At 48.4% G+C, this 12,157-nt stretch overlaps 1 protein-coding gene across 1 annotated transcript; it reads left to right on the plus strand.

Moving 5' to 3' along the window:
• Positions 1-5,930: 5,930 nt before the first annotated feature.
• Positions 5,931-7,860, plus strand: LOC103069528 (interferon lambda-1). Its single transcript, XM_007472045.1, is given in 7 exon segments — positions 5,931-6,065; positions 6,437-6,496; positions 7,278-7,328; positions 7,330-7,422; positions 7,524-7,547; positions 7,549-7,608; positions 7,705-7,860. Coding segments are annotated over 7 exon segments (579 nt in total).
• Positions 7,861-12,157: the final 4,297 nt, after the last annotated feature.

The raw sequence follows: 12,157 nt of genomic DNA on the forward strand, positions 1-12,157 counted from the left end.
AGGGAAGTCCCATATCCTTTCTTAAAGAATATTTTTCACTGGATAAAGAAATCTGGGTTGACAGTTCTTTTATTACAGCGTTTGAAAAATGGGTCACTTTCTCCTGGCCTCTATGGTTTCTAAAGAGCAATCCATTGTCAATCAAATTATTGTCCCCCTATAAAATGTAATGCATCTTTTCTCTCTGGCTCCTTTCAAGTTTCTTTGTCCTTAGTTTTCAGAAGTGTTTTTATGATGTTCCTAGATTTGGATTTCTTTTATTTATCCTGTTTAAGGGTTATTCAGCTTCTTGAATTTGTAGGTTTATATAGTTTGCCAAGTATGGGATATTTTTAGCCATTATTTCTTCAAAACTTTTTTTCAGACCCAGTTTCTTTCTGTTTTTCTTCTGGAACTTCAATGATGTGAATATTAGATCATTTTTTATTGCCCCAAAGGTCCCTGAGGCTCCCTTTGTCCCAAAAGCTCCCTTTTAATTTTTAAAAATCTACTTCTCTTTTGTTTGGACTTCAGTCTGTTTACTCTCTGTTGTGCAAAGTGGATAATTTCTATTGGTCTATTATGAAGATCACTGATTCTTCTCTCTCTCATCTTCATTTTCTATTTACCCCTTCCAGTGAGTTTTATTTCAAGTATTGTATTTTTCAATTCAATAATTTCCATTCAGTTCTTTTTTTTTTTAATATAAATTTATTTATTTATTTATTTTTGGCTGTGTTGGGTCTTTGTTGCTGCGCACCAGCTTTCTCTAGTTGGGGCGAGCGGGAGCTACTCTTTTTTGCAGTGCATGGGCTTCTCACTGTGGTGGCTTCTCTTGTTGCGGAGCACAGGCTCTAGGTGCGTGGGCTTCAGTAGTTGTGGCACACGGGCTCAGTGGTTGTGGCTCACAGGCTCTAGAGCACAGGATCAGTAGTTGCGGCACACGGGCTTAGCTGCTCCCGGACCAGGGCTCGAACCTGTGTCCCCTGCATTGGCAGGCAGATTCTTAACCACTGCACCACCAGGGAAGTCCCTCCATTCAGTTCTTTACGTCTTTTATTTCTTTGCTGAGACTTTCTATTTTTTAATTTGTTTCAAGAGTGTTCATGATTGCTCCTTGAAGCATTTTTACAATAGTTACTTTAAAATTCTTGTCAAATAATTCTAATATCTGCATCATCTTGGTGTTGGTATCTACATATTGGTTTTTCCCATTCTGTTTAAGATTTTCCTGATTCTTGAGATATCAAGTATAATTAATTATTTTCTTTTGTATCCTGGATATTTGGAGGATTATAATATGAGGCTCTAATTCCTTTCTTAAAATGTTACTGCCAGAGCAATAATCAGAGCTCTGTTTATACATTCCCAGTGCTGGTCACCTTGTACAGTGGCTGAATCACATTTTTTGGAGTTTTGGATAATTTGTTTCATAGTAATTGTAACCAGATATGTATGTATGTATGTATGTATGTATGCATGTATGTATATATATGTGTGTGTGTGTATATATATATATATATATCCATTTGTATATAAAAGGGGAGATTGTATATGTATGAATGTATGTATGCATATATAATTATTTTGTTCTCTGGGCCACAGAGGCCTGGGAACAGTAGAGTAAAAATGGCTGGGTAGAGTCCTTGGTGGGGTGGGGATTAGAGATGATAGAGCCCCAACCATAGTCTGGGGGTTCTGAGAGCTGGGCTGGATGTCCGAGATGTCTCATTCACATGGCTGGCAGTTGATGCTGAGTGAAGGTGGGAGCATGGTGGTCTCGGGTTATTCATCCTTTTCACATGGCAGCTGGCCTTCCCCAGAGAGAGATTCTCAAGAGAAACATGCAGGGACTTCCCTGGCGGTCCAGTGCTTAAGACTCTGCGTTTCCACTGCAGGGGGCATGGGTTTGATCCCTGGTTGGGGAATTAAGATCCCACATGCCCTGCGGCATGGCAAAAAAAAAAGAGAGAGAGAAAGAGAGAGAGAAAGAACCACACAGAAGCTACCTAAGTCTTTTCTGACTTAGACCCAGAGGTCATGCAGCACCTATGGTTACACGTGAGCCACTAGGTTGTATGATAAGGCCACCCAAGATGGCTGTTCTCTTGCTCTCTGTACATCCCCTGCTTGACCAGTCCCTGCTTCACCTACACCTTACTCACATGACTGACCCTTCCTGTAAATCATAGAGCTTAATCAGTAAACACCTACAGACTTGCCTCCAGCCCCAGCTAGTGATTGTTCTAATCTCTAGATCAGAATGTCTCCACCAAGACAGCTTATCCGAGGGGTGGTGAGGGGCCATGCTCCTCTGCTCTTTTCCCTGGTAACCGGTGAGCCAACCTGACAACAGTTCCCCCCTCTAACTGGTAACCTCCCTCCCAAACGCCCATAGCGAATACTGCTACCACCATGTCCTGCCCACTGTCTGCCACAGCCGGTGGGGTGTCACTCCAAGACCTTGCTTCAGAAATGTAAGATCCCCCCATCCATTAAACCATTGATGTCTCTGTCACTGACTCTGGGCTCTTTCTTTGACCTTGAGGCTGGGCAAGTACAGGGCTTGCAGGCCTGCCGGGCACAGCCCAACAAAGGTCAACCCAGATTGAAGGGAAGGGGACGGACCCACTTCTCGGTGGGGAAAGGGTCAAAGTTTTTGAGGACATGTTTTGAAACTACTACAGTCTGCTTTCTGGCCATGAAATATTTACATTCCTTCCACATGCAAAATTCACTCACCTCTATCCTCAACCTCAAAAGTCTCATCTATGTTGCATCAGGTTCATAGTCAAAGTCTAGGACCTCATCATCTAAGTCAGAGCTAGGTGTTGAGGAGGCCACCCTATTGCAGGGATACAGGATCTCTTGAGCACCTCCAAAGGGAGTGAAGCAGGTGCAACTATTTGGGAGAACAAGATGAGTATTTAGAACTGCACTGCCCATTATGGAAGCCACCAGCCACATATAGCAATTACATTTATATTAAGGGAAAAAAAGAAATTGAAAATTCAGTTCCTCCAACACACTAGCCAAATTTTAAGTACTCAACAGCCACATGTGGCTAGTAACTCCTGTATTGGACATTACAGATATAGAACCCTTCCATCATTGCAGAAAGTTCTACGGAATGGTGCTAACTAGACAATATAAGCACAGGTGTGCCCCCTGCCTCAGAAATCTTACTCCTGAATAGGGATCAGGATTTAGTTTGGGATCTCCCCAAAGCATGACCTGAGCAAAGAGTATAGGTAGTTTATCTGGGAGGTATCCCCAGGAAATACAAGTGAGTGGGAAAATTGGGACTGAAAGAGAGAAAAGCTGGGAGTTCCCTGGTGGCCTAGTAGTTGGGATTTGGTGCTGTCACTGCCATGGCCCCGGGTTCAATCCCTGGTCGGGGGCCTGAGATCCCACAAGCTGCAAGGCACAGCCCACAATTTTTTTTTAATTTTTTTAAAGAAAGAGGGGAAAAGCCAATAAATGGTGCAGAGTGTGGACTAGAGTGAGTCAAGTGAGGCACCTAGGGCGCTTACCTGAAACTGAGGGGGGCTGGCTCCTTAAATTTTGCACCCTAGACACCTTGTTTCCTCACCCTAGTCCCAGCCCCGAAAGGGTGACCACTGTGAACAACTAGAGCTCATTGGTACCCAGGACCCTCTAAGGAGTTGAGAAATCGTGTAGAACATATCTCAGAATTGACTCACTGAGGAAAAGGGAAGCAAAAGTATTTAGTCACAAACTCCTGACCCTTGCTGGTTGAAGATTGCCCATGGGGAATTAATCCTGGCACTTCCAGTCTGTTCTGCATGCCCACAGGAGAAAGACCTCAGATGGAGAAGCAGAAAGATACGGGCACATGACGTGGGAAGCTGTCAGCACGTGTGGGAACCAGATGTACAAGTGAGAGAGAAAATGAGCTGAAGCAATATGGTGGGGGCACCCGCTTGGGGCTACAGCAGCCTAGAAAACCTCCCGCAGAGAGGATGTGTGTGAGCCTTATGGTGATAGGGAGCTGGAGGCAAAATAAATGTCCATCACTGGAGGAATAAATAAGTGAAGGCGTGCTGTTGGCACACCATGGAATACAACACAGCAGAGAGCTTGGGGGTTTCGTGGGGTTTCCCTGGTGGCGCAGTGGTTGGGAATCCGCTTGCCAATGCAGGGGACATGGGTTCGAGCCCTGGTCCGGGAAGATCCCACATGGCGTGGGGCAACTAAGCCCATGAGCCACAACTACTGAGCCTGCGCTCTAGAGCCCGCGAGCCACAACTACTGAGCCTGCGTGCTGCAACTACTGAAGCCCACGAGCCTAGATCCCATGCTTCTCAACAAGAGAAGCCACCGCAGTGAGAAGCCCGCGCACCGCAATGGAGAGTAGCCCCCGTTCGCCACAACCAGAGAAAGCCCGCGCACAGCAACGAAGACCCAACGCAGCCAAAAATAAAATAAATAAATTTATTTAAAAAAAAAAAGAAACAGAGAGATTGATGTACACCACTACATGCAGAGACCTCAGAAACATACTGTTAATTTGTTTTTTTAAAATAAAAGGGGGGGGATGGGCTTTTCTGGTGGCACAGTGGTTGAGAGTCCGTCTGCTGATGCAGGGGACACGGGTTCGTGCCCCGGTCCGGGAAGATCCCACGTGCCACGGAGCGGCTGGGCCCGTGAGCCATGGCCGCTGAGCCTGCACGCCCGGAGCCTGTGCTCCGCAACGGGAGAGACCACAACAGTGAGAGGCCCGCGTACACCCCCCCCCAAAAAAAGAGGGGGAAGAAACAGAACAAGATTTATAGCCCAATCCCATTTATGTAAATTGAAGACATATACACACACAAAATCACAAAGTATAAAGATATATCTTCGCAGCTATGTATCAAGCACATTAAAGTGGGTGTCTGTGAAGGGGAGGGATGGGATAGGGATTGGGCATGAGGCTGGGGGTAAAACCTTAGAGCGTCTTTCATGGGCCAATTGTGATTCTATATGATGATCCAAAGAGTATGATTAGTATCTTTCTGCACCTAAGGGCCAAGAAAAAAATAAAGGAATGAAAAATGTGAAGTGCCAGTACATCAGAGCAATTCCCTTCTCGCTACACAATGATTATCACCGCAGGGGATCATGACAGAAAAGCAACCAGACTCTGCCTGCCTTCTCGAAGCCCTACTCACTGCCTTCTTTCCAGGCAGCCCCTCCAGTCCCCAGCACGTGCTCTTGCCCCGCAGACGAGGAACTTCCTAGCCTTTCACGCTACCCAGAGGGAGAGAAAGGAAAGCTGGACGTCTGTGAGTCCCAGAGGTTCCCATCTTCTGCTTTGGCTGTACACAGAATAGGGAGTAATTGCATGGGATTCCATTCAAACCCCAGCTCTGCCATTAAACACCTGTGGGACCTCAGGTTAAGTCACTTTACCCTCCTGTGCTCTAGTTCCTTCACTGGTAAAACGGGGGGTGATCATAAAAATAACTACTCACGGGAATGTTCGGAGCCTAATATGAATGAGTTCGTGGAACACGCTTAAACCAGTGGAGGAAGCTCCCTCTCTGCTGCTCCAGCAGCCCCGCCCACACACGCCCCGCCCACACACGCCCCGCCCCAGCCCCTGCCCTGCTGTGACAGTTTCCCATTTCTCTTCCTGCCTCAGCCTCAGTCAGGGGCTCCCCAACATCCCAGGGTTTCCTAAACTAGGTTCAGGAACTTCTCAGGCTCCCTCCTGGGATTTCCGTTTCTCTTTCCTTCTGGGCATAGCTCTGAGCTCACCTGGTCCCACCCATACCTGTCAACTCACCTGGCTTAGCAGCTGGCCCCATCCACTCATGCCTTTTAAAGTCAAAGCCCTCAGCCAGGGTTGCGCATTTAGCCTGGCTAAAAAGCCGAGCCAGGCAGCTGGGGAAGCAATTTGCGATTTGACCATGGCTGCAGACTTGACCCTAGTTCTGGTGACGACCATGGGGCTGGGCTTGGCCAGAGCATGTCCTGTCCCCACCACAACCAGGAAGGCCTTCGACATTGGCATGTTCAAATCTCTGCTGCCAAGCGAGCTGGTGGCCTTCAAGAAAGCCAAGAATGGAAATTCCCTGGCAGTCCAGTGGTCAGGGCTCCACGCTCTCACTGCCAGGCCCGGGTTCGATCTCTGGTCAGGGAACTAAGATCCCACAAGCCGCGGGGTGCGGCCAAAAAAAAAAAGCCAAAGATGCCTTGGTAAGTCCCTGTTATGGGCTCACCTCTACCCCTTCTACCGTAGCCATGCTGCTGCCCGCTACTGTTGGCCTAACCTCTATCCTCCTGCTACATGGGCTAGCCTCTAGCTTTTCGGCTATGACTAACATCTGTTCTCTCTGCTGTGGATTAAACTCAAGCCCTTCTGCTAGACCTTCATCCTTGCTGCTAGCCTCTGTCCCTCCCGTTGTGGGTTGAACCTGACCTTGCTCTCTGAGCAGTGTCGCTCTTGCAGAAGGACTGGAACTGCAGCTCCCTCCTCTTCCCCAGGACCCGGGACCTGAAGCAGCTGCAGGTGAGTTGGGAGAGTCAGGCCCACCTGCCCTCACCTGGCCCCGCTCCTCTGGCTTTGCAGGCGGCCCCTGATGTCCTTTATCTCACCTGTGCTTCCCTCTCTCTGGTCTCTCCTCCTCTGTCCTGGGCCCCTGTGCCTCCCCAACTGCTCCCTTGACCCTGTCCCTCCCCTGGGTTCCTTTTTATCATCTCTCTGCCTGTCCTCACTTCCCTATCTCCCCGACCTGTCCCTCTCACCTGCACTCTTACCTTGTTCCTTCTCACTTCTCTCTTCTCTCCCGACTCTGTCCCCAGCCTGTGCCCCTTGCCCTGCCCACCTTGTCACCATCTACTCTCAACACTGATTCCCTCTTCCCCTCTCACCTGCCCTCCCCACGCTCTCACCTCTCTGTCCCTTGTCATCTTCCTCCGCTGATCTTTTCCCAGCAAACATTCCTCCTTCCTCCACACTTCTCACCTATGCAGCCAACTGTCCCACGCTCACCTACCTCCCCAAACGGTTCTCTTCTCACCCGTTCCCATCCCCGTTCTTCAGACCTCTGTGACCTCCCTCATGAGTCACTTTTCATTTGTCCCCATTTCACTTTTTCACCTGCTCCCTCACTTTTCCTTCCCTTATCATTCTGTCTCACCTGTATCCCCTTCATCTGCCGCCTTCCTCATGTGTTCCCCTCTCCTGTCTCTCTCTTACCTGTCCCATCACCTGTCCCCACTTAACTGGGCCTTATTGCCTATCCTTCCTCACCTTTCCACCTCACCTGTTCTCTCTCACCTCTCCTCAGGTGTAGGAGCACCCCACAGCCTTGGAGGCGGAGCTGGCTCTGACACTGAAGGGTCCTGGGGACGGTGGCTAACTCATCCCTGGATCACATCCCAGACCAGCCACTTCACACGCTGCAGCACATCCACTCCAAGCTCCAGGCCTGTGTGAGTGCTCGGGGCACCCGGGCCGTGTCTGGGCTCTGGCCACCTGTATGTGCCCCTGTGTCCCAGGCCCTGCCTCACACACCACCTTCCTCTGTTCTCAGGTCCAGGCTCAGCCCACAGCAGGCTCCAGGCCCCAGGAGCCACTTCCAGTACTGGCTGCATCGGCTCCAGGAGGCCCCAAACAAGGTGAGTGACCGGGGAAGAGGGTGGATGCCTGGGCCCTGGGTAAGGAGGAGGCTGACGCCTGGGCAATGGGAAACCACCTTCTCGTCTCTCCCACAGGAGTTTCAAGATGGCCCCAAGGCCTCTGTCACATTCATCCTCTTCCACCTGCTCTTGTGCTGCCAGAGGAGACCTGTGCATCTGAGCACTGGGACCTACCCCAGCCCATCTGGGAGCCCAGACCTTATTTATGCACTAACCCCAGCCCTGCCTTAAGTTATTTCTTCTCACCCCTGCAGCCCTGACTAAGACCTGAAAGAAATGTTTATTTTTCCACTTTTATATAATATGCAGAAATAAACAGTAAGGAATTGGAATCTTCTGCAATAAGTGAATCTTTGAGTGTGTGTGTGTGTGTGTGTGTGTGTGTGTGTGTGTGACTGTGGGTCTGTGACTGTGGATGTCTGTGTAGTGCAGGCAAAATTCATGACAGGTTGCATATATTTGCGTGTGCCTGACTTCTGTGACTGTGTATGTATATGCATCCAAGTGAGTATCTGCCCAAACCTAAGTCCAACTGAAGATGTATAACAGCATATTCATGCCCGTGTGTGTGTGTGTGTGTGTGTGTGTATTTATGCACATGTTTTTATATCTCTCCCTGTCTGTGTGAACTGTATATCTCTCTTTTCCATATGTACCTAGGACAGATGGAAGTCTATATCAGTCAGGATGCTTTATCCTATAATGTGTCAGAAACCCAACTCAAATGGGTAGAACAAAAATGAATTTATGATGTCACAGTAAAAAGTGCATTGGCAGGGCAGCTCCAAAACTCATTCATTCATTCATTCAACAATGTCATTGGGGAACCAGGTTCTTTCCATTTCTGTTGACTGATTCTTACTCTGGCTACCTCATGGTCTCAAGACAGCAGCCATGGCTCCAGCTTTCACACAAACAATATGCTCGAAGTCATAACAAACACCCCAAACTTAGTGGAGTAAAACAACAACTATCTTATTATGCTCGCAGATTCTGTGGGTCACGAAATTGGACAAGGCCCAGTGTGGATCACTTGCCTCTGCAGTTTGGAGTGGCCATGAGACTAAAGGGCCTCTTAAGTGAGTTAATTTATGTAAAGAATTGAAAATAATTCTTGGCACAGGTTAAGCCCCATATATGCGTTTATTGCTGTTATTTTGATTATTTTCGGATGTTTTTCTTCCGTAACACAAAGAAAACTCTTCCATTTGTTCCCTTCCTTCCTGCTTAGTTCATTGGTATAAAGATGAGAGACCTGGAGCTGTGGTGGCCAATGAGGCAGCAAGCCTAGAATATGAAACTATTCTTCTAAGGAAGGTGGAACAAAATAGTAGGAGAATGGGTCATTGGTGATATCAATAAGCTGTTGCATTAACAGCTCCAAACTCCCAACTCCAGACATATTAAATGAGATAACCAAATATCTTGAGTCATGTTGATTGGGTTTTGTTTCTTCAGCCAAATGTATCCTCAAAAATCCATCTCTGTACGCCCAGCAAAGAACCCAGAGAAAGAGACCGATTATTTGATAATAAAAATTTGAATAATGTAGGACATGTCTGAGTTCAGGCATATACCCCTTTTCAGTATGACTGATGTAATTGAAACAAGGTTGCAAACCTCTGCTCGGAGATGCCAAGGCCTAACAAAGAAATTTTGAACTGGATATACTTTGGTTTGCCTGCCCAGCATCCATTTCACCTGGTAAAGCTTCTCAATTTTCCTTTGGGGCATGATCCCCCTTTCCCATTCCCTCATTGGTTGAACACAAGGCTCAGGTGTGCCCAGTCAGAGCACTCCATCTCCAGAGTAAAGTGACCAGTCTTCCCTTGCCTCCCTCATGACAGCCTTTGCATAAGCTGTTCCCTCTGCTTGGGACATGTCCCCACTACTCTCCCACCACTACCACGTCTTCATCTAATTTCCACTCATTCCCTATGTCTCAGTAATATCACTTCCTCCACCAAAAAGCCTTCTGAGTGGGCTTCCCTGGTGGCGTGGTGGTTGGGAGTCCGCCTGCCGATGCAGGGGACGCGGGTTCGTGACCCGGTCCGCAAGGATCCCACGTGCCGCGGAGCGGCTCGGCCCGTGAGCTATGGCCGCTGGGCCTGCGCGTCTGGAGCCTGTGCTCCGCAACGGGAGAGGCCACGGCAGTGAGAGGCCCGCGTACCGCAAAAACAAAAACAAAATCCTTCGGAGTGGAGCACTGGGGTTTCTATTGCTTTTATATGCCCAACAAGTTTTCCCATCCCACTTTTCCAGTGACTATTTAGGTTCAGCCATATAAAATTGCCAATGTTCTGCCATTTCTAACCTACAAAACTGGCAATTTCATATGGTTCACCCTAATATTTTTAGCACCTCCCCCTTCCCCAGGCCAAACGATCTGGACATGTGACCCCAACCTGGCCAGTCAAAACATTCCATTCCTTTGGATATCACAATCAATGCAGGGGTGGCATGTGTCCCCAGTCAGGCCAATCAGAGCCCTTACCTGGGATTTTTTTTTTCATTTAGGACTGGAGATTTTGCCATTTTACCTCTGGGCTAGAAGGATTGAGTCTGTGTCTGTAAATAAATGGCCATTTTTCCCTACTACATGCAGTTGAAGGGGATAAATCTGAGTTGAGACAAGCGGAGAAGAGAAATGAATGGGAAGAGTGTCATGATGGAGTTGAGCCTGGGTTCCAGTCTCTAAGGCCAAGTTCCTGGTAGCTTTACCCTTGATTGTCTCCTTCCTAGCTACATGAGCCAACAAATGCACACTTTTTACACTTAATCCAGTTAAGCTGACTTCCTGTCACTTGCTACCAAGACTCTAACACACTTCCCTGAACCTCCAGGCAGGGGTCAGGCAGCTCTTCTGGGCTCTGATAGGCTTCATGTTTCTCCCACCGCAGCCCTATTGCCATCTGTCTGCCTGAGCTCCAAGAGGGTAGGAACTGGAGCTGTCTTGGTCAGTGGGTCACTGTTGACCAATTGGTCACTGCTGGGTCACCAGTGCCCATCACAGGGCCAGGGCACAGAGCACATGTTCCAATACTCCCCTCGAATGATACCATGCCCTCTCTCACTAATGTACCTGTTCTTGGGTTTAAAGCTCTCAATTTGGGGAAAAAACAAAACCAAGCATGTCATTGGCATTGATAAATACTTCTCTGTTAAATGAAAGGCCTGAAGTTAGAGGGGAAGGAAGGTGATGGCTGTCATCCAAAGGGCTGAACCAGGGACCATGTGGGTCCCAAATATGCCGATGGGTGGATGCCAAGTTCTGAGGTGGTGGTTCCTGATTTTGTTTTGAAGACAGGCACACCCTGCTCAAAGCTGGATTCTCCATGGAAATCAGGCCATATACTGCCCCAGCTGAAAACACTGCACTGGCTTCCCACAGCTCCGAGAATAAAATCTTTACCTTTGACCACAGCCCACAAGACTCTGCAGAACCTGCTCCCTGCTTGCCTCTCCCACCTGCTCTCCTCTCACTCTCCCCCTTATTCCAGTCCAGACACGCTATACCTCCAACACACCAAGCACACTCCTGCCTCAGGGGCTTTGTGCATGCTCTTCTCTTTGCCAGCAATGCTCTTCCCTGGCTCATCCCACAATGGATTTCTTCAGCTCCAACATCACCTTCCTTGACCTTCTAACCTAAAGTAAGCCTCTCAGTCATCCCATCCCAGCATCCTGTTTTCATTCTCAACATGACACTTATTCACTACCAGACACTCATTATTTACTTGCTTGATTACTGTCTCCTTGCTCCATGGGGCAGGAGTTTCTCGTTTTGTCTATTTTGTTCACTGTTGTATCCCCTGCACAGGGCCAGGTACATAGTACATGCTCAAGAAAGCTTTACCAGGTGGATCAGAGACAATATAGTCAGATGGTTAGGTGTGCAGGATTTGGAGGCAGTAAACTTTCCAATCATGGCTCTGCCGTTTACTGCCTGCATGATCTTGGGCAAGTCCTTACCTCTCTGAACTTCAGTTTTCTTATCTAAAAAAAGAGGGTACACAAGGCCTCTTGCCTTCTGAGATGGCCCACACTCTGTCTGTGGAGCGTGTTTCTAAGTAAACCCACTTCTTACCTATCCAAAAATAAATAAGAGGGTGCACACACCGCACACATCTGTTGTAGAGTGTAGATGTAATCATGCTTACTGTCTTAAGTCCATTTTGTGAGTGCTGTGTGCCAGGGGCTGAGCTGCACACTCTTTATTCATGCATCAGGGAGGGTTTGTGAGCACAGTGCCTGGTGTGTGGGAAGCCCTCAGTATCCAGGAGTCGTGACGACTGAGATAGATGAGTGTGGCTAGGCCACTGGGTGATTCTGGCCTGTGATCCTCTGGTGCCTCTGTCCTTGCTGCCTACCACCCTGTCTGCCCAGATCCATTCCCCTCCCTCCTGCTCTGTTTCTATTTCTGTCTTTCTCTCCTCCTCCCCAGGCCTCAGGAGGCCCCTGGCTGGCATGAGGCCTTCTTCCTTCTTTCCCAGGATTGGGAAAGAGATTTCACTGCAGGGCCCACCGG

This window comes from Lipotes vexillifer, unplaced genomic scaffold (genome assembly GCF_000442215.2).
Source record: "Lipotes vexillifer unplaced genomic scaffold, Lipotes_vexillifer_v1.1 scaffold3427, whole genome shotgun sequence".
Taxonomy (NCBI): domain Eukaryota; kingdom Metazoa; phylum Chordata; class Mammalia; order Artiodactyla; family Lipotidae; genus Lipotes; species Lipotes vexillifer.